This window comes from Moschus berezovskii, chromosome 5 (assembly GCF_049115385.1).
Source record: "Moschus berezovskii isolate FMDL1 chromosome 5, NW_MosBer_1.0, whole genome shotgun sequence".
Lineage (NCBI taxonomy): Eukaryota > Metazoa > Chordata > Mammalia > Artiodactyla > Moschidae > Moschus > Moschus berezovskii.
The window spans coordinates 100,069,244-100,091,218 of NC_142464.1; the positions used below are offsets into that span (position 1 = coordinate 100,069,244).

General features: G+C 41.3%; 1 protein-coding gene across 1 annotated transcript; it reads right to left on the reverse strand.

Annotated features, from left to right (window-relative positions):
• Positions 1-6,393: 6,393 nt before the first annotated feature.
• On the reverse strand, positions 6,394-21,275 carry LOC148777883 (endotoxic shock protective protein U9-ORF-like). Its single transcript, XM_088836398.1, has 7 exons — positions 21,140-21,275; positions 14,639-14,715; positions 12,287-12,353; positions 10,719-10,769; positions 9,226-9,273; positions 8,544-8,579; positions 6,394-6,996 (listed from the first exon to the last, which is right to left on the reverse strand). The coding sequence occupies exons 3-7, from the start codon at positions 12,338-12,340 to the stop codon at positions 6,847-6,849; spliced, it is 339 nt and encodes a 112-aa protein (XP_088692524.1). The 5' UTR covers positions 12,341-12,353; positions 14,639-14,715; positions 21,140-21,275; the 3' UTR covers positions 6,394-6,846.
• Positions 21,276-21,975: the final 700 nt, after the last annotated feature.

Here is a 21,975-nt window from a genome sequence, read left to right on the forward strand (position 1 = left end):
CATGACTACTGGAAATACCATAGCCTTGACTAGAGGGACCTTTTCGTATTTGGAACCAGTCTGTTGTTCCGTGTTCACTTCTAACTGTTGCTTCCTGACCTGCATACAAGTTTCTCAAGAGGCAGGTCAGGTGGTCTGGTATTCCCATTTCTTTCAGAAATTTCCAGTTTATTGTGATCCACACAGTCAAAGATTTTGGCATAGTCAATAAAGCAGAACCAGATGTTTTTCTGGAACTCTTTTGCTTTTTTCGATGATCCAGAGCATGTTGGCAATTTGATCTCTGGTTCCTTTGCCTTTTCTAAAACCAGCTTGAATATCTGGAAGTTCACGGTTCACGTATTGTTGAAGCCTGGCCTGGAGAATTTTGAGCATGACTTTACTAGCGTGTGAGATGAGTGCAATTGTTCAGTAGTTTGAGCATTCTTTGGCATTGCCTTTCTTTGGGGTTGGAATGAAAACTGACCTTTTCCAGTCCTGTGGCCAGTGCTGAGTTTTCCAAATTTGCTGACATATTGAGTGCAACACTTTTACACCATCATCTTTCAGGATTTGAAATAGCTCACCTGGAATTCCATCACCTCCACTAGCTTTGTTCTTAGTGATGCTTCCTAAGGCCCACTTGACTTCACATTCCAGGATGTCTGACTCTAGGTGAGTGATCACACCATCATGATTATCTGGGTCATGAAGATCTTTTTTGTACAGTTCTTCTGTGTATTCTTCCCACCTCTTCTTAATATCTTGTGCTTATGTTAGGTCCATTCCATTTTAGTCCTTTATTGAGCCCATCTTTGCATGAAATGTTCCCTTGATATCTCTAATTTTCTTGACGAGATCTCTAGCCTTCCCATTCTATTGTTTTCCTCTATTTCTTTGCAGTGATCACTGAGGAAGGCTTTCTTATCTCCCTTTGCTATTCTTTGGAACTTTGCATTCAAACAGGTATATCTTTCCTTTTCTCCTTTGCTTTCTGCTTCCCTTCTTTTCACAGCTATTTGTAAGTTCTCCTCAGACAGCCATTTTGCTTTTTTGCATTTCTTTTTCCTGGGGATGGTTTTGATCCGTATCTCCTGTACAATGTCATGAAGCTCTATCCATAGTTCATCAGGCACTCTATCAGATTTAGTCCCTTAAATCTATTTCTCACTTCCACTGTATAATTGTAAAGGATTTGATTTAGGTCATACCTGGATGGTCTAGTGGTTTTCCCTACTTTCTTCAATTTAAGTCTGAATTTGGCCATAAGAAGTTCATGATCTGAGCCACAGTCAGCTCCTGGTCTTGTTTTTGCTGACTGTATAGGGCTTCTCTATCTTTGGCTGTGAAGAATATAATCAGTCTGATTCCGTTGTTGACCATCTGGTGATGTCCATGTGTAGAGTCTTCTCTTGTGTTGTTGGAAGAGGATGTTTGCTATGACCAGTGTGTTCTCTTGACAAAACTCTATTAGCCTTTGTTCTGCTTCATTCCGTGCTCCAAGGCCAAATTTGCCTGTTACTCTAGGTATTTCTTGACTTCCTACTTTTGCATTCCAGTCCCCTATGATGAAAAGGACATCTTTTTGGGGTGTTAGTTCTAAAAGGTCTTGTAGGTCTTCATAGAACCGTTCAACTTCAGCTTTTCAGCATTACCAGTCGGCATAGACTTGGATTACCATGATATTGAATGGTTTGCCTTGGATAGAATTGTTACAGTGGATTTTCTTGGTTTGGATATTTGAGAAGTTTGTGGCAGCTTTCCAACAGGTGCAAGTGTTGAAGGGTCTGATTTTTCAACGAGCGTGGAGTTAGTGACACCTCCAAAGGGAACAGTTTTGTAACAGGTCCTGGCTGTTACTGAGCCTCCTCTGAAGCATCCATAATCTATAATCAGGACCCAATTCCTCCCACCGAGATGATCCTTCTGATGTTCTGTCAGAAGTTAAGCTTAGCCTGAAATCTCAGTGCCACACGTCCACATGGGTACTGTAGGCACCATACAGGCAGTTGTCCTCAGCGTCATCGACATGGTTATCTAGGTTTATCAGGAGAGAAAAACCAGGGTTTTGGTGAGTGTTAAAGACACTTACTCCTTGGAAGGAAAGTTATGACCAACCTAGACAACATAATAAAAAGCAGAGACATTACTTTGCCAACAAAGGTCCATCTAGTCAAGGCTATGGTTTTTCCCGTGGTCATGTATGGATGTGAGAGTTGGACTGTGAAGAAAGCTGATCGCCGAAGAATTGATGCTTTTGAACTGTGGGGCTGGAGAAGACTCTTGAGAGTCCCTTGGACTGCAAGGAGATCCAACCAGTCCATTCTCAAGGAGATCAATCCTGGGTGTTCATTGGAAGGACTGATGCTAAAGCTGAAACTCCAGTACTTTGGCCACCTGATGCGACGAGTTGACTCACTGGAAAAGACTCTGATGCTGGGAGGGATTGGGGGCAGGAGGAGAAGGGGACGACAGAGAATGAGATGGCTGGATGGCATCACCGACTCTGTGGACATGAGTTTGAGTGAACTCCGGGAGTTGGTGATGGACAGGGAGGCCTAGCGTGCTGTGATTCATGGCGTTGCAAAGAGTCAGACACAACTGAGCGACTGAACTGAACTGAACTGAACAGTGTATATGTTTGTGGAAGACAGAGGGAATGAATTTATAGTTTCTTTATATTTTCTATATGTACTTGTGTTTTAAATATTGTTTTATTCTCTGTAGTTCTCTTTGAGGTCATTAAACAAAAGCAATCTAAGTGTTGAAAGAAAATGTTAGGTTGTTTTTGACCTGTACTAATGTAGTTAGGCCAAGGATGGTTGTGTCTGTACTGAACACAGGCAGACTTCTTTTTCTTACCATTATTTCCTAAAAAAATACAGTGTAAAAACTATTTACATAGTACTTAACGTTGTAGTAGGTATTGTAAGTGGGCTTCCCTGGTGGCTCAGTAGTAAAGAATCCACCTGCAAATGCAGGAGATTGGAGTTAGATCCCTGGGTGGGGAAGATCCCCTGGAGAAGGAAATGGCAACCCACTCCAGTATTCTTGGCTGGAGAATTACATGGACAGAGGGGCCTGATGGGCTACAGTGCATGTGGTCCCAAAGGGTTACACAGGACTGAGCAACTGAGTACCCACCACGTATTATAAGTAATCTAGAAATGACTTAAAGTATTCAGGGAGGAAGGATGTGTATAGGTCATATGCAAATACTAGGCCATTTTATGTAAGGAACTTGAGCACTCCCAGGTCTTAGTATCCATGGGGGGTCCTGGACCAAATCTCTGAGAGCAGAGGGACCTCTGTGCTTCCGAGAATCTGTTTAGAGCTGTGGGTCTCAAACCCCACTACAGGTTAGGACCACCCCAGGCAACTGAAAAATGGTGATGCTCTGGTTCCTTACCCAACCACAAATGATCAATTCAGTAGGCTTGGAATGGGACTTTGGTGTATTTAAAGTCCCCAGATGATTCTGAAGTGGAGCCGGGGCTGGGTAGTTCTGGATAAGCCTTTTCGTACAGGACCCAGCTGTCAAGATGCATGTAACATATCCTTTATTAGCCATGTGAATATTTGCTTTACTAAGTCCTTCCTGTGTTCATTCTCAGTGCTCATGAAACTGTAATTTACAGCCCTTAGGGTATCTGCTATACTGTCAAATATATTTCATTATATTTAATAGCACCCTCCCAGGGATGGCAAATACTGCTTCAAAGCAGTGAGAATCAGATGAGGACAGAAGCCCAGAATGTCCTGTTCTCATCTGTTTCCCCTGAAACTAAGGAGATACTTAAAATTTTTGGATGGATAGGCAAACAGAGTTAAGACCATATATTGAACTACTGAACTCAAATTTATTTATTGCTTTTTAAAAAGATACTTATTTTAAAAATTTTTTTTCAAACTTTAAACTTTTTATTTTTTACTGTTTTTTTTTTTATAAAAAACAAAAGTATTGAGGAACGCTGGGCTTGAAGAAGCACAAGCTGGAATCAAGATTGCAGGGAGAAATATCAATAATCTCAGATATGCAGATGACACTACCTTTATAGTAGAAAGTGAAGAGGAACTCAAAAGCCTCTTGATGAAAGTGAAAGAGGAGAGTGAAAAGGTTGGCTTGAAGCTCAACATTCAGAAAACAAAGATCATGGCATCTGGTCCCATCACTTCATGGGAAATAGATGGAAAAACAGTGGAAACCGTGTCAGACTTTATTTTTTTGGGCTCCAAAATCACTGCAGATGCTGATTGCAGCCATGAAATTAAAAGATGCTTACTCCTTGGAAGGAAAGTTATGACCAACCTTGATAGTATATTAAAAAGCAGAGACATTACTTTGCCAGCCAAGGTCCGTCTAGTCAAGGCAATGGTTTTTCCCGTGGTCATGTATGGATGTGAGAGTTGGACTGTGAAGAAAGCTGATCGCCGAAGAATTGATGCTTTTGAACTGTGGTGTTGGAGAAGACTCTTGAGAGTCCCTTGTACCGCAGGGAGATCCAACCAGTCCATTCTAAGGGAGATCGATCCTGGGTGTTCATTGGCGGGACTGATGCTGAAGCTGAAACTGCAATACTTTGGCCACCACATGCGACGAGTTGACTCACTGGAAAAGACTCTGATGCTGGGAAAGGTTGGGGGCGGGAGGAGAAGGGGACGATGGAGAATGAGATGGCTGGATGGCATCACTGACTCTGTGGACGTGAGTTTGAGTGAACTCCGGGAGTTGGTGATGGACAGGGAGGCCTGGCATGCTGTGATTCATGGGGTCGCGGAGAGTCGGACACGACTGAGCGACTGAACTGAACTGAACTGAACCCTGTTGTGATAGTTTCAGGTGGACAGTGAAGGGACTCAACCATACATATACATGTATCCATTCTCCCCCAAAACTCTCCTTCTATCCAGGCTGCCTAAGAGCGTAACACTGAGTAGTGAACTTCAATACATTTAAACACTAGAGTATTACATTTAGAGACTAGAGAATACATTTAAATAACTAGATTAGAAATATCTGTGTGTGAGAATGCTGATCTGGGTCTAATCACATAAGTGATAACAGGAGTAAATGTAAGTGAGGCTCCATCCTTCTGTCCAAGGGTCCAGGCACAGAAGACATCTGCCATGTTTTTAGCAATGCATAGAAAGGACTTTTTGGTTACCCAGAGAGACAGCCCTGGATCATATTAACAGGTGTAGGCTCTGGAATGTCAGAAGCAATCATCCCATTTTTGTCCTTTTCCACATCACATCAGTGGTATTATGTGGATTTCTGAAAACCACCATTGAGGGTGAGGACAATATAAAAACTAGAGAATATTTAGCAAAGACTCCCTGGATGTGGGGAAAAATCGAACCATGTCACACAGAATAGTTGGAAGACTGGGCAAGTTTTGCTTGGAGGAATGCAGGACTGTGGAAATTATTTTTATTTATTTGAAAGGTTAACATTGAGAAAACAGACTGGATTTATCCACCATGACCACAAAGAGTTGGATTAGAACCAAATTTTAATTCCATACAAAGAATGACTTTTTCCAAGATCAAAGTTAGCCAAGAAAGGACTATGGAATGGCTCTCTTGCATAGACAGATATTCTGGCAGCTGAATATACGTCAGTGATGTTGTGGAGGAGCACTTAATCAGGGCTTCTGATTAAATGCAGATACTGCTTGGGTTTGTCCCCGGTGGAGCCTGATCTCACCTGCATTTCTAACAAGCCCCAGCTCATGTTGACTCAGTCAGTAGTCTCTAAGGTCTTTCAAGTCTGAGACTTTGACTCCTTTGATTTTGTGTCCTCTCCTGTAGGCTTCCCAGGTGGCGCTAGTGGTAAAGAAACCACCTGCCAGTGTTCGATCCCAGTGTCTGGGAAGATCCCCTGGAGGAGGGCATGACAACCCACTCTAGTATTCTTGCCTGGAGAATCCCATGGACAGAGGAGCCTGGCGGGCTCTCTCCGCAGAGTCGGACATGACAGAGACACAGCATACGCACACACCTTTCCTATGCAGACTTCGTTTCCTTTGATTTCTAGGTATAGCCTGTTGCAACCCCGTGTAAGGGAAAACTTCCCAGCAAAACCAGAGTTCCCTGTGAATGTCATGTAGTGGTTTTTCACTGTGGAGGAACAGAAAGGACTAATAAACTGTGATCATTGTTCTTAATTCAGAGGTGCCAAGGTAACCATTCTCTTTCCTGAAAAGTCGGCCTGGTATTTGTAGAGATGGAGAATGAGTCATATCCATAAAATCTTTCTTCCTTTTTGTTTTGTACATCTGTATAAACAGATCAGGGAGAAACTTGTAACTTTGCCTCTCAAATAAGACATAAAGAAATTTTAAGTGCATTTCTTCATGGCTTCATCAGTTTCCCTCCCAGTTAAAAGGATCAAAACGCCATCTCCTCTTGCTGGAAAGCATCCCATAAGTCTCTCAAGGGTTTGGATGTAGGCTGGGGATGGTCCTGTCACCTCTCACCTCCCCATGTTTGGCAGAGACTGCAGGCTGCATACCCCTCCCCGAAATTCTTTTTCCTTCCTTCCTTTGTCATAGAACCTCTGGCTCTTAACTATAGGCCTGTGATTTCCCAGAGAAAGAGATCCTGTTTCTGAAATTCCTCTGCTCATTTTCCTGATCTATCTTTAAATGTCAATAATGATGGAAAATGACATTCCACTCAGAAATAATAGGAGTGATAAAAGCATTTTTTTAATGAAGCATTGCCATTTTATCCAGGATACTGAAAAGGGTGCGCTGTGGTCCAAGAAGCAGAGAGATGATGTCTTTGATCATCAGTTGTGGTGATAAACAGTGCAGGAGGAAGAATGCTGTGTTTGGCTTGGAAGTCTCTGTGGAACTTCACGAATCACATGTCTCCCCGTCTGTCAGGGATAAAGGGGCTTGGTGGGGTATAGGGGCCTGCTGGAGTAGGAGTCAGAGGAGGAGCAATTTCTGTCACTGGTGAGAACGGTAGCATGGAGTCTGTGGTAGTCTGTCTGTTCACTGGTGGTTTCCTCTGATAAGACAAAAATCAAGACACAAGAATGCATCTATAAGCACTCAACATACAAATATTACATAGCCACTACTCGAATAATAAAACATTGTTAAGTTTATTATAGATAAGAGAATTTTCAACCAGTACCATTTTTTTTTTTTTTTAGTTTTATTAAAATTATCAGCTTCTTCTAGTTCTCTGTATGTGTAGGAGAGTTAATGAAATTTCACATTGTTTGTATTTGATCATTGCAAAGAAAATCAACTACTTTCCAACCTGTTGTTCCAGCCAATCCCTTGGGAAAGAACAACTGGAAGAGTTGGACCCCCCTCCCCCGCAAATGTTTAAGGTAGTAGAGTTATAAGAAAGTGAGGCTTTATGGACTCGAGATTGTGGGGAGGCAAGAATCCCAGGGAGGCATTTGACTTTACTTTTGAGGCAATTGGCAATCCCAAAAGTAGTGGCTGAAAGGGTGGAAGCTGAGCAGGACTTTTAACAAACTCACAGGGCTAGGGGACAAAAGTTCCAAGTTCAGGGGCTACTGGGGAGAAGGAGTGAAGGGCATGGCAACACACTCCAGTATTCTTGCCTGGAGAATCCCATGGACAGAGGAGCCTGGCAGGCTACATGTTCCTGGGGTTGCAAAGAGTCGGACATGATTTAGCATGCAGGGAGAAGGAGACTTTTAAACAGCTAGAACTCAGACCTCACCCTGGGAGTAAGAATGAACCAGGGGGACTTGTTCTAATCACTTGGTCTCTGTGTGGATCAAGGTGGCCTATGAAAGTTGCACCCATAGTCTACACAGTCTAGGGAAAAAAAATACTTTGGAGGAAGGCAGTTTCATCTAGAATCTCAAATTGTCTACAGTTTTCAAAAACAATGTTAACTGCTCAGTCAACAACAACCAGGTTTAAAAGAAGTATCAGAGGGAGTGGGGGGACAAGACTGGACTGACAACGAAAAAAAAAATTAGAGCAGAGAGGCAGACCCTCAGGAGATCCAAATAGTTGTAATTACTAGACACCAACTTTAAAGTAGCTATGATTAAAATGCTCAAGGGATTAAAAGATAAGATGGTGACTTTGACATAAAATGGACATTTTAGAGCTGAAAAGTGGAAGGAAGGAAATACAATACGTTTAAGAAATTATTATTAAATGGTTTCACATATTTATATATATGAATATATGTATTTTTTTAAAAATTGAAGTTCTTTCTCAGATATTATTAGTAGGATACATGTAATGAAAATTTGAGAGGACTTTGGCTTAATAACTGTCTTCAACATTTTCAAAAAATTCTAAAGCTTTTCAAACAAATTCACAAGTGTTAGTTCTTCCATTAATTAGTAATTTTGTTAGTATGTGGAACATTCTTAATTCATAATAAGTGACTTAAAGTTGTATTAAAAACAAGATATAAATGGGAAATTAGCCAGTATTATGATGACAAATCAATCAAATTTGATTTCACATTTCCTGTGTCTTTCTCTTTATTTTCCTGAGCCTTCACTCTTCTCTCAAGTGCTGATAATGATAGAAAAATCAAGAATGAAAACTTACATAGGCATTGCAGAGTTCATAAAGCCTCTGAAGGTACTGTAAGGGGGGAAAGAAAAACCAAAACAGTTATCTGACACTTGTTAGGAAATTTTCAGTTCAAAGATATTTTTTTAAGTTCTCAAAAAAAAAAAAATTACTTCCAAGAGGAAATTACAAAAATTACTTTAAGGTCTGTGAATAATAAAGGGGCTTATTGTAATGTTAATTGGACAATCATATGAAGAGAATGGAGTTAGGAGTTAGCCGAGAAGAGAATGTACAAAAATTTTCCAGAGATTAGCAGCCTCACATAAAAAAATAAAGCAACAAGGATCCATAGAAACATAGAGATTCATCCCTGCCTATGAAAGGAAAGGACAGTCAAGTAGCCAGGTGAGGAGCAGAGAACTACATGCTTTGGCAGTTCTCTCTGAGCAGAAACCTGAGCTTTCAAAGATGTTCCAAGCATCTTCAGGGAGATGCGAAGAAGCAAGCAATATACCAAGAAGCCGCCATCTACAGATCAAAAAGTCTATACGAAACATAATTCCTGAAAATAAGTAAAAATTGATCTCTGAGCTTGCTTAGCAAAAAAAAGGACAAAAGATATTTGTCAGTTGAGATAAAGTCTTCTAAAAGGAATTAATCGCATATGTAACTTTTTAATGAGGACTTTTAGATATTAGATTAAATGAGTTTTTACCATGTGATACAAGAATAGTTGATATGGGCTCATTCTGTGATGGATCCTCTGAAAAGTAAAGACATAATATTAAGTTGTAAAAACAAAATATTCTGGTGATTTCTGGGTTCTAGATTATTGAAGTCAGATTACGCTAAACTTGTAAAAGCAGTTTCATGACTTATGTTGTCCCCTTATTTGCAAAAGAGAAGACTCTAAATCAGTTGCACACTGAGAATGGTGGTGTTCACTCAGACAAGAGATAACTCAAGGCTGATGTTCTGATTTTCACAGGCCTAGAGAGGTCTGTTTCTCTGGAGATGATTTTCCCAACTGGCAGGAACTGTCCACAGAATTCCTAGCAATGCCAGTGAGGCTGGTTCCTATGCTTCCCACCTTAGAGTTTTTTCATTTTTACCTTGGAGAAAATATATTTTTTAATGTTTTTCATATATAGTTGATTTACAGTATTGTATTAATTTCTGCTATATGGCACACTGACTCGGTTATGCATATATATTCTTTTTCATATTCTTTTCAATAAAGGATATTGAATGTAGTCCCCTGTGCATATAGTAGAACTTTGTTGTTATCCATTTTATGTGTGGGCTTCCCTAGTAGCTCAGAGTGTAAAGCATCTACCTGCAGTGTGGGAGACCCGACTTTGATCCCTGGTTTTGGAAGGTCCCCTGGAGAAGAAAATGGCAGCCCTCTCCAGTATTCTTGCCTGGAGAATTCCATGGACAGAGGAGCTTGGTGGGCTACAGTCCATGGGGTCGTAAAGAGTTGGACACGACTGAGTGACTAACACACGCATTCTATACGTAATAGTTTGCATCTGCTAATCCCAAACTCACTATCCATCTCTCCTCCATCCCACTTTCCCTTGGCAGCTACAGATCTGTTCTTTATGTCTATGAGTCTATTTCTGTTTTGTAGATAAGTTCATTTGTGTTGTATTTTAGACTCCACACATAAGTGGTATCATTTGTCTTTGACTTACTTCACTTGATATGATAATCTCTAGGTTCATCTGTGTTGCTGCAAATGGCATTATTAATATTTCATTTTCTTATGACTAATACTCCATTGTGTATATACTACATCTTCTTTATCCATTCATCTATCAGTGAATATTTAGGTTGCTTCCATGTCCTGGCTGTTGTAAATAGTGCTGCTATAAACATAGAGGTGCACATATCTTTTCAAATTATAGCTTTGTCTGGATATATGCCCAGGAGTGGAATTGCTGGATCATATGGTAGTTCAGTCTTTATTTTCTGAGGGACCTCCATACTGTTCTCCATAGTGGCTGCACTAATTTACATTCCCATCAACAGTGTAGGAGGGTTCCCTTTTCTAAGAGAAAATCTTGTAATCATACTTTATGCTCCTGAAAATACTACTTCTTGAAAATGTCTCACATATTTTCTCTTTAAATCATTTTCCTAGGAGACCACAAATATTCCTAATTTAGGTGTTTTGTTTTTTTAAAAAAAAAAACACACAATTACCTTCCAGTTTAAGACGTAATCATGGTGAATTCCAGGATAAAATTCTCGTACCTGTGAAAATTGAGAGACAGAATATGGAGACTAAGGAAATAGATGTAATGATAATAGTAGTTAACTAGGAGGCTTGGACTTTGAGTTCCCAAAGGCAGGAACTATGTTTTGTCATCTGTGTAGTTCTGGCACCTCGCATGATCGCCCATCTCAAAAACATTTGTTTTTAGAATAAGCAAATGAATATTGTATCTGTTAACATCAGTCACTAATCTGTTTTAGTACCAAAAATATTATCTCAAATATAAGCATACGTGGTTTTATTGTGCTTCACAGATAGTACATATTTTTAAAAACAAATCAAAGGTTTGTGGCAACCCTGTAACGAGCAGGTCTACTGTCCATTTTTCCACTAGCACTTGCTCACTTCGTGTCTCTGAGTCACAGTTTGGTAATTCTCAAGTGTTTCAAGCTTTTTCATTATTATTATATTTGTCATGGTGATCTGTGCTCAGTGATCTTTAATGTTACAACTCCGACTTGCTAAAGGCTCAGATGATGGTTAGTGTTTTTTAGCAATAAATTATTTTTCAATAAAAGTGCACATGGTTTAAAGATAAATTTTAGAAAAGGAAAAATTTAAGCAAACAAAAAAAAATTAAGGTGCACATTGTTTTGCAGACATAACGCTGCTGCATACATACATAATAGGTTATAATATAGACATAACTTTTATATGCACTGGGAAGCTAAGAAATTCGTATGACCCGCTTTCTTGAGATAGTTGCTTTATTGTGGTCTGTAACTGAACTCGCCATATCTCCGAGGTAAGCCTGTAATTGTCTCATTGTGTTCACTTTCTGCTTTGTTCACAGTTAACAACCTGAGCTGCAGTCTTCGTAAACCACCATGGGGCTTCCGATTGTCTCAGAGTTCATCAAGGGCTTCTCCAGAGCAGTCAACGCCCCTTCCTCCACCAGCACTTCTCAACCTTGGCGGCCCAGTGGAACAGTCACCTGGGAAGATGATAAAAATCCTGATGCCTGCATCACGCCCAGGCCAATTAAGTCAGCCTTGGGAGGGCAGGACCCAGGCCTTAGGACTTTGTAAAGTTTCCCAAGCAATTCCAAAGTGCAGCCAAGATTGAGAACTACCACTGTGCTCTGAGGCCAGGCAAGGTTCCCTACTACGTTTGACTCAAATCTGTTGCTTTTCTGACAGTCTTCTTTTGTTTTTCTAACAGGTTTTTTAAAAAAAATATATTTATTTTTATTTATTTTTTTGGCTTCTGTGGGTCTTTTGTGGAATGTAGGATCTAATTCCCTGACCAGGGATCGAACCCAGGCCCCCTGCCGGGGGAGCTCGGAATCTTAGCCACTGGGCCAGCAGGGAAGCCCTCTAACAGGGTTTTTAAAAATAACCTTGGAAGAGCTACTTTTAGCTCCAAAGAAACTTAAAAGGGAGACTGTGACTTTGACTCCAGTGATAGATTTTATTTTTTTGAAGACTGAGTATTAAAGTTTAGAATGCGTGAACCAAGGCTGATTTGCAGAAATAAACATTAAGAGGTTACTTACTGGTGTGCAGTGAGCCATGACCAAAAGGAAAGTGATCAGAAACACCACTTTCATCTTTAGACTCTATCTGTAAGTAAAACAAGAGTATTAATTCTTAACTTAGAAAATATGTAACCCTTTCCTGTTTATGTAGCCTGAGCCTGGATCAGGCACGTTCTTAAGAAACTTGACTGAAGCTTATGCTATTAGGAACCAAAGGATGTATAGATTAGAGATTCTGGAAGATAATTTTGTTGTTGTTGTTTTAGTCACTAAGTATGTTAAACAATTGGAATATAGATTGTGATTCACATGCCTTATGAATGGTGAAAGTGAAAGAAAGTGAAAGTGAAGTCACTTAGTTGTGTCCGACTCTTTGTGACCCCATGGACTGTAGCCTACCAGGCTCCTCGGTCCATGGGATTTTCCAGGCAAGAATACTGGAGTGGGTTGCCATTTCCTTCTCCAGGGGATCTTTCCGACCCAGGGATCGAACCCGGGTCTCCCACATTGTAGGCAGATGCTTTACCGTCTGAGTTACCAGGAAAGCCCCTTATGAATGGTATGTGGCTCTAATTCAAGATCTATATCATACACACACATTCAGGTACAGTATATAACATTTCATAAAGGGAAAGTTGCTCAGTCCTGTGTGACATTTTGTGACTCCACGGACTGTAGCCCGCCAGCCTCCTCTGTCTATGGAATTCTCCAGGCCAGAATACTGGAGTTAGTTGCCACTTCCTTCTCCGTGGGATCTTCCCAACCCAGGGATAAAACCCAGGTCTCCCACATTGCAAGCGGATTCTTTACCTCCTGAGCCACCAGTGAAGCCCAAGAACACTAGAGTGGGTAGCTTATCCCTTCTCCAATGGATCTTCCTAACCCAGGAATCAAACTGGGGTCTCCTGCATTGCAGGCGGATTTCATACTTATTAGCAATATTTACCTAGTGAGTTTAAAAGAATATTGGTCTATTGCTGCTACTGCTGCTGCTGCTAAGTCACTTCAGTCGTGTCCGACTCTGTGTGACCCCATAGACGGAAGCCCACCAGGCTCCCCCGTCCCTGGGATTCTCCAGGCAAGAACACTGGAGTGGGTTGCCATTTCCTTCTCCAACGTGTGAAAGTGAAGTCGCTCAGTCGTGTCCGACCTTTAGCGACCCCACGGACTGCAGCCTACCAGGCTCCTCCATCCATGGGATTTTCTAGGCAAGAGTACTGGAGTGGCTTGCCATTGCCTTCTCCGATTGGTCTATTAGCTGTTTATAAAAACACAGTTTCTGAAATACAGTTATTATTTCATTTGATTCTTACAGTGACTTTGATAGGTAGATATTAATATAATATCTACTTAGAAATGGGTATTTGTCTTGTCTATACTCCTATATTATGATATAGATGGTTTATTTGATGTGACAGTAAATTCTAATAGATTCATGGTTTTCTGTTTTCTACTATATCACAGTAACTTTTATTTCAATCATTTTCATTTTTCTTGAAAACAAGAAAAAAGCTACACTGTTATTAGAACATCTTTTAAATGATATACAAAATGCCCTTTATTGTTGTTTGGCAGGAAGAGGAGAGATGAGGCATTCTGAAGATAAATAATTGTTTTCCTTCTCCATAAGAATGCTATAATTTTTACCAACAGTATATTAATTGATTCATTTTTGTAAGAGGGGTCACTTGGTAAATGTTTATTATAAAAACTAATTCTGTCATTTGGAATACTTTTTACAAAGGGAGATATAATTTTAAAATAAATCAAGACAGAAAATGACAACACATATCCAATAACTTTAGATCTGTGAAATGCCATAAGAGAATATGTCTTAAAACAAGCTGCCAATGACTGATTTTAAAAAATCCATCTTCGAGGTTAAACAATATTTGAAATGGGGAGAGAGCCTTCAAGAGGATGATATCAAGACCAAATTCTTGTAACTATTATTGCCTACTGGCAAGCTTGCCTCCTTTATGTTCCCCTCTTAAAACTATTGATTGATGCTCCTCTTTTTTCCCATATATTCATTGCTCTAAATATGGAGGAGGGAAATAGGAATAACGTCTAAAATTCTACTTATGTAGGATTTTTGTGATTGCTCTTTTTCTGTAATTTGTTTTCATTCACTATTTTAAAACCCTAATACAACCTGGAACAAGTATCAGAGTAGCACATTTAAAATAAATAAAATGTGAGTCCATGGGATAATATTTAAAGAATTAAAAACATAGGCCACATGACTATAAAACAGAATTAAAATGTTATTGTCAATAAATTAAACTAAATTCTTTAATTCTCAGCCTTTCCAGTTGTCCATATTTTTGATAAAATAATAAAATTTATAATCGAAAGGAAATTTATTACCTTGTACACCAGGAAAAATGGAATGTTCAAGATGGTTGAGATTTCCTTGACGCCTCGTTTCCAGGTTACCTGGATAACTGAAAGGTATTTATATACGTGGATTCTAATGACGTGTAGTGTCAGCACATTAAAAAACAGGGAGTCCTCATGACCCTCATTTGCATGGGACTAGGACAGGGGCCAATACGTCATTCTTGGCCGGGCCAAGAGACAAGATCTTGTCTCTGATCAGAGTACATTTCTGTGGTTGTTCTTGAGATATGAATAATTCAGGAGACCTAGGGTTTTGCTAATGAACAATCAGGACAAATAATTGCAACAACTAGAAAAGTACCAAACTGTATTAGTAGCTTGGCTGAAAGATACACCTTGAGAATTTCAGCTTAAAAGACTTAACATAAATCCATTGACATTTGTATGAATCATACCTTGACAGAGGAAGTCTTGTTCTGCCATCTCATTCATCGTGGAGACAAGAGGCTGTGAGCTGGGTAAGCGGAGGGAGCACTAGCCCCTGAGTCCAAGCTCAGCTCTGCCTGTGCTGGCATCACTTGTTGAAGGTCAGTTCAATTTCCCTCAGAGAACACTCAGGGCTCTGCTTATCTCAGAGCCCAGGTCCCTGCTAACTCAGTACCAGAGAAAAGACATTCTTTGGTAGGATAAATATTTAGTTCCTTTTGGAGAATTCCTGTACTCTCCATGTCTCTAGGTTTTACTTATGTGGTCCAGGTAAATTGGTCTGCTGCTGCTAAGTCACTTCAGTCGTGTCCGACTCTGTGTGACCCCATAGATGGCAGCCCACCAGGCTCCCCTGTCCCTGGATTCTCCAGGCAAGAACACTGGAGTGGGTTGCCATTACCTTCCCTGAAATTGGTCTGCAGTACTTTTTTTTAAATCAAAATCTTGGTTATTCAGTCTTGAATAACATCACCTGTGGGACACCAACAGCTTAGCGAAGGCATCACTTTGCCAAACCCAATTCCTTTCACAGTATTTCTTTCTAATGAGCTGTCTTTTATTGGGCTATATAACCTAGTTCTGTGAAAAGGTTCTAGTACTTTTAAGCTCAATGCAGAATGAAATAAAATGCAAGCTTCACAACTTTGCCTCAGAGACCTCCCATGTCTAGCTATGAAACTATGTGAATAGTGTAATTGCCTGCAACCCAGAATTCACTCTTTTTCTCTAGTTTGATGAAACAGATTGAGCCCTTTTAAAGCAGTATCCCCTCTTCTCTTTCATCTTATCTGGAACAGAGATAGTGATAAGTGAGAAAAGTCAAAGAAACCTCTGGACTATCATCATGGGGACCCAACCACCTTACCAAGCAGCAGCAAACAGGATAGTCTGGGAGCCATATGAGAACCTTGTTTGTTTTTAAACCTTGAGGAAATTTTACATTCAGAAAAAAGAAGAAAGGTGTGGTGTGCTGTAAGAACAGAAAATGTGGATAAAGACAGAACACGAGAGATGTGGCACCACTCACTTGAGGGGCGAATTAACAGCCAACATGGCCTGCCAGAGCCAGGATCACAAAACGTGGCAGCCTCCAAGGAAGAGCAGCCATTTCCAAGAAGCCACCAGTCTTGAAAGATACAGGTTTCACCTTTTCCAATCTGCTTCCTCAGGACCACAGTTGTCAGAAGACCCTGCTTGTTCCTCCTGCCTTGGCAAAAGGGTGGCTGACCGACGAGAGAACCTTGCTTGTTATCCTATCTGCATCTCCTAAAATTGAGGCACTAACTCTTGGCTTCTCAACAGTGGGGATCAAAAGTTTGGTCCTTCAGGAATAAATTTGAGGGGGTGGACCTCTCAACTTCCTGAGGTGTGGCATCCCAAAGGAGTGTGTGCTTTCCCTTTGAAGATTCACAAGCTCTCAGCACAAAGAAGCACAGACTGCCACCTCGAATAGAATGTAACACATTTTTTCAGTGTGCCTTTTGTTCTTTTTTTTTTTTAGTTGATTTATATATTAGTTGAAAATATACAACATAGTGATTCAATATTTTATATAACACTCCATTTAAAATTATTATAAAATATTGGCTATATTCCTTGTGGGTGGTGGTGGTTTAGTTACTAAATCATATCCTACTCTTGCAACCCATGGACTGTAGCCCACCAGCCTCCTCTGTCCATGGGATTCTCTGGGCAAGAATACTGGAATGGGTAGCCATTTCCCTCTCGAGGAAATCCTTGTATCTTATTTTATACAAAGTAGTTTGTACTACTTTTATCCCCTATCCCTATCTTGCTCTTCCTTCTCCCCACTGGTAACCATTCATTTATTTTCTGTATCTGTGTCTATTTCTGTTTTTTTATATTCATTCATTTGTTTTATGTTTTAGATGCCACATATAAGTGATAGAGTATTTGTCTTTCTGTTATTTCACTAAGCATGATACCCTCCAGGTCCATCCATGTTGTTGCAAATGGCAAAATTTCACCCAGGCTTATTGGGAAGGACAGAAAAGACATTCCAAGCAAAGGGGACAGTGTGAGCAAAAACATGGAAGTGAGAACATGGTGCATTGGTGGATCCATAGGTAGTTCAGTCTTCTGAAAGGATGATGAAGCAGGAAGTGGCAGGAGTGTCTGCATGCACTGTGGTGTTTTAGAAATCCTGACTAGTTGAGTGATTGAGAAGCCAAAAGAGATAAGCTAAAATCACCAGATCCTCACTCTCCCTTAGGAAAGAGGAAACTTCAGTCATTAATGAAATCAAAAGGAAAGTGTCATGTATCAGATGACTCAGTTTCTTCATGTATTAAAATCTGTTAAAAATTAGAATGCTAATTTTGTAGATAAAACTTTTATCTTTGGAGATGTCATTTTTCTAAAGCATGTCCAACCAAATACTCCTCCTGATAGAGGGGAGTATATGAAAGTGGCCAGGAAATCCAGAAATCAAGTGTTAATCCATATTCATTTTAAGAGAATTTGGTGAATGTGTTAGTAGTTTTCCAAGTTCTGCTATGTTTGCTGTCTACTTCATGGAATGATTAATTCCAAACTTGCCTCTCAGATAAAGAGATTAATTTTTGGAATTCTTTTGTAGTTTACAATGCCTTTTATTTCAAAATTCAATGCATCCAGCCAGTGTGAATGAGGCCCACCAAAGCCTCTTCCCTGAAGGTCCTCCCGTTGGGGCCGGGTCAGCAGCCAGGGCTTCCCAAGGTGGGAGCTGGTCCTTGGTTCTATGCCTTCACTGAAGAGCGAATTATCCTCACCCTTGGAGTAAACACACTTACACCATGATTACATTCACCCAAACTACTGCCGTGCTCAGACACAGTGTTCCCACTGTGTCATTAAAGACATTAGAATCTTATGTTTTGTAATAAGAGGCTCCTGCCTCTTTGTCATCATAATTTTTGCTCTAAAGTCTGAAAAAACAGAAACCCCCTAAGGTAGCGGTTTTCAATATGGCCACACATTAGACTGACCTTTTTAAAAAAATATTTATTTATTTCTGGCTGTACTGAGTCTTCGTCGCTGCTCAGGCTTTTCTCTAGTTGCGGCGAACAAGGGCTACTCCCTAGTTGCGGTGTGCGGGCTTCTCATTGTGCTGGCTTCTCAGGCTCTAGGACACATGGGCGTTGTGGTGTGTGGGCTCAGTAGTTGTGGCTCCCAGGGTCTAGGGCACAGGCTCAATAGTTGGGGCACACGGGCTTAGTGGCTCCGTGGCATGTGGGATCTCCCCAAACCAGGGATCAAACCCGTGTCCCCTGCATTGGAAGGTGGACTCTTCACTACTGAGCCACCAGGAAAACCCTAGACTGACTTTTTATAACAGTTGTCGATGCCCAGTTTCTACCCCCAGACATTCTGATTATACTAATGTTGATCTGGAATGAAGCTCTGGCATCAATAAATGGTTGCCTCCCCAGATGATTCTAACATGGAGAACCAGGTTCTCAGGGACTTGAACCCTGGGGTATCTGTCCTACCTCCTCTCCTTTTGAGACTGGAGATCCCTGAGAATTCCTGCTGCTGATTGGAGGGAATCCTACTGTTGGGGGTGCTGGCGGCAGGCACTTTGGCCTCTACAGCAGTTTCTTCTTGGATTAGATTGTGGACAGGACAGCTTTTTCAAGTGGAATTAAGGATGCCCGGTGACCTTGTTCTTGTGCCCAGTGACTTTGATCCTGTTCCCAGTGGCTAAGGAAATGGACCCATTACTGCAGGATTCCTGCAGACCACTCCGCGGAGAGATACACAATAGTGACGGCCCACAGTCTGAGGCCGTGTGAACCCCTGGTACAAGAAACAGCTGTGAGCAAACGCACTAATCAGAGCTCCATTTGCAGCTCTGCAGGGAAATATGCTCTCACTCGCTTACGCAGGCACGTTTAGAAAATTGTTGCTCTGGGCTGCCAGTCATGCCAAGCACACACTGTAGCTGAGCACATCCAGTTCTGTTTTCACTTGCTGATACATAGCAGAGACGACTGAACAAAAACTAGAATTCTAATGAATGCTGTCAGGTCCCACGCTCAACAGACATGACAAAGCAGTTTTCCATGTGTCCTGTCAGTAAGATGGTAAATGCAGAGGAGATGTTTGACATGTCCCCAGTCAGACTGGGAGGAAGGCCAGCATCCAATGGGTGAAGCAGATGCTCCCTGTTTAGGCTGGTGCTCAGTCTTTCAGTCATGTCTGACGCTTTGTGACCCCATGGACTATAGCCTGCCAGGCTTCTCTGTCCATGAGATTCTCTAGGCAAGAGTACTGGAGTGGGTTGTGATGCCCTCCTCCAGGGAATCTTCCTGACCTGGGGATGGAACCTACAGCATCTCCTGCATTGGCATGTCGATTCTTTACCACTAGCGCCACCTGGGAAGCCCCATTTAGGCTGGAGAACCTGTCTTTACCCCAGCCATAAATGTAAATGGGGAAGGAAAGGCTGAGGTGATACGGGAAGCATTTGCTTGGGAGATTTCCCTAAAAAGAGCAGTAAATACAGGGAAAAAAATGAAGATGCCCTCAAGTAAGATCCTGTCTGCTTACACAGAGAAACAGCCCTGATTTGATATAAGAGGGCTACGACCCAAGATCAAGGTTTTGCTTGCAGGAGAGGAAGAATTGCATTCACTCTGAATACAGTATCGTGTGTTGTTACTCTGGGGATCACAGAGACAAGGGATGTAGAAATGCCTTATGTTAACTGTAAAGTGTAATATCAATTTGATGGTAGTGGTTCAATACCCAGAGGACCTTGCTACTCAAAGTGTGGTGCGCAAACTATCATCAGCCTCATCTAGGAGCTTACTCGAAGTGCTACTGAAAGTGCGTTCTATTTATTTATTTAGGCTGTGCTGGGTCTTCATTGGGCATCCCTGGTGGCTCAGATAGTAAAGAATCTGCCTGCAATGCGGGAGACCCAGGTTTGATCCCCTGGAGAAGGAAATGACTACCCACTCCAGTATTCTGGCCTGGAGAATTCTATGATCAGAGGAGCCTGGCGGGCTACCGTTCACGGGGTTGCAAAGAGTCGGACACTACTGTGAGGGCCCTTGTCTAGCTGCAGCGGGCGGGGGTTGCTCCCTTGTAGCAGAGCACAGGCTCTGGGGTGCAAGGGCTTCAGTAGTCGAGGCATGTGGGCTCGGCAGTTGCTGCTCCCAAGCTCTAGAGCACAGGTTCAATAGTTGTGATACAGGGCTCAGTTGTTCCCAGGCATGTGGGACCTTCCCAGATCAGGGATTGAACCCATGTCTCCTGCATTGGCAGGTGGATTCTTTACCACTGAGCCACCAGGGCAGGCCCTGAAAGTGCTTTTAAATTGTGGCAAAAATGTACAGAAGAAAATTTGCCATTTTAACCATTTTTAAAAGTACAGTTCAGTGGCATTAGGTAATTCACATTGTTGTGCAACTATCCATCTCCAGAACTTTTTCATCTTCCCAAACTGAAACTTGTACCCTGAATATGCAGTCTCCAGATAATTATATGCACAAAGTTTAAGAAGTACTGGTCTGAGGGATTTCTGGCGGTAGATTGTGTGTTAAACTTAATCATAGTTTACTATGCAGCGGATGCTGTGCTAAGCATTCTTTATCTCAATCTCATTTACGCGTAATCTCATTTAATCTTCCCAGGAACTTTACTGAAGTAGGTATTATCTATCATGAGCCCCACTTTACCGAGACAGAAACTTTAAGCATTTTATTCAAGGTCACACAGTGGGTAAGGGGTGGAGCTAGGGTGTCACTTGGTATCTATAGTTTCAGAGCATATATTGTCTTCCTTCTGGACTTGCTCTGTGCCCAGAAAGATCCCACCCGGGTGCTTGCATTTGAGGATATGCATTGAGGAAGAAAAGATACTTGGATATGTAGAGAGAAGAAGTAAAATAAGATCTCCTGCAATTAAATCCATATTTCTGTGGTTTTACATAACTCATGCATCTAGTAATGAGACTTGGAGAATCTGGGCCTCTGCTTTCAGAGCATTAATTTACTTGTTTCTCCAGAAATTTTACTCTCAAACTGATTTTCTTACCTTTCTTAAGCATTTCAGCGGATCCTATTTCTCTCTTTTGAGAACCTTCTGGGACAAACTGGAAGGTCAAACAGGAAGTGTTTGTGAGGAATTCCATGTGGGGTAGACTGGTGTGGCCAGGCTTACTGCTCTCTTCCTTCACACCCTGTGGTTTCAGGGCTCAGCATGACTCAGGGGTGCAAACTCTGGAAAGTCTGACTTGACATGTGAGTCAGAACACTGACCAGTCTCCTTTGTTCATGTCTGAAACTGGGAAACTTGCACAATCTCAAACTTTTTATCACCAGCTCAAGGGACACAAATCTGAGCAATCTCTGGGAGATCAAGTGAAGGACAGAGAAGCCTGGTGTGCTGCAGTCCATGGGGTTGCAAAGAGTCAGACATGAATTAGCAACTGAATAACAACAGCAAAACCTTTTTTAATCAGAAAAGATAAATCCCCTCTATGGAAGAAAAACACAATGGAAAATTCCATGGCAAACACCTGAAATTGCGTGACTTTGTCGACCACCGGGAAGTCAGGTATGGCCAGATGGCCATTTGGTGCACAGCTGGACAAGTCCTTGTCCTTTCAGAGATTGAACTGCTAGAGGGTGTCTTTAGTTATTAAAAGTTGCTTGAAAATTACATAAACCAAGACCCGGGTTTCTTTTTTTTTAAATTGTTTTATTGGAGTATAACTGATTTAAAATGTTGCCTTAGTTTATGCTGTACAGCAAAGTGAATTAGTTATACATCAGAGGAGCCTGGTGGGCTACAGTCCGTGGGGTCACAAAAGAGTCCGACATGACTTAGTGACTAAACAACAACAACAGATACATAGATCCACTTATTTT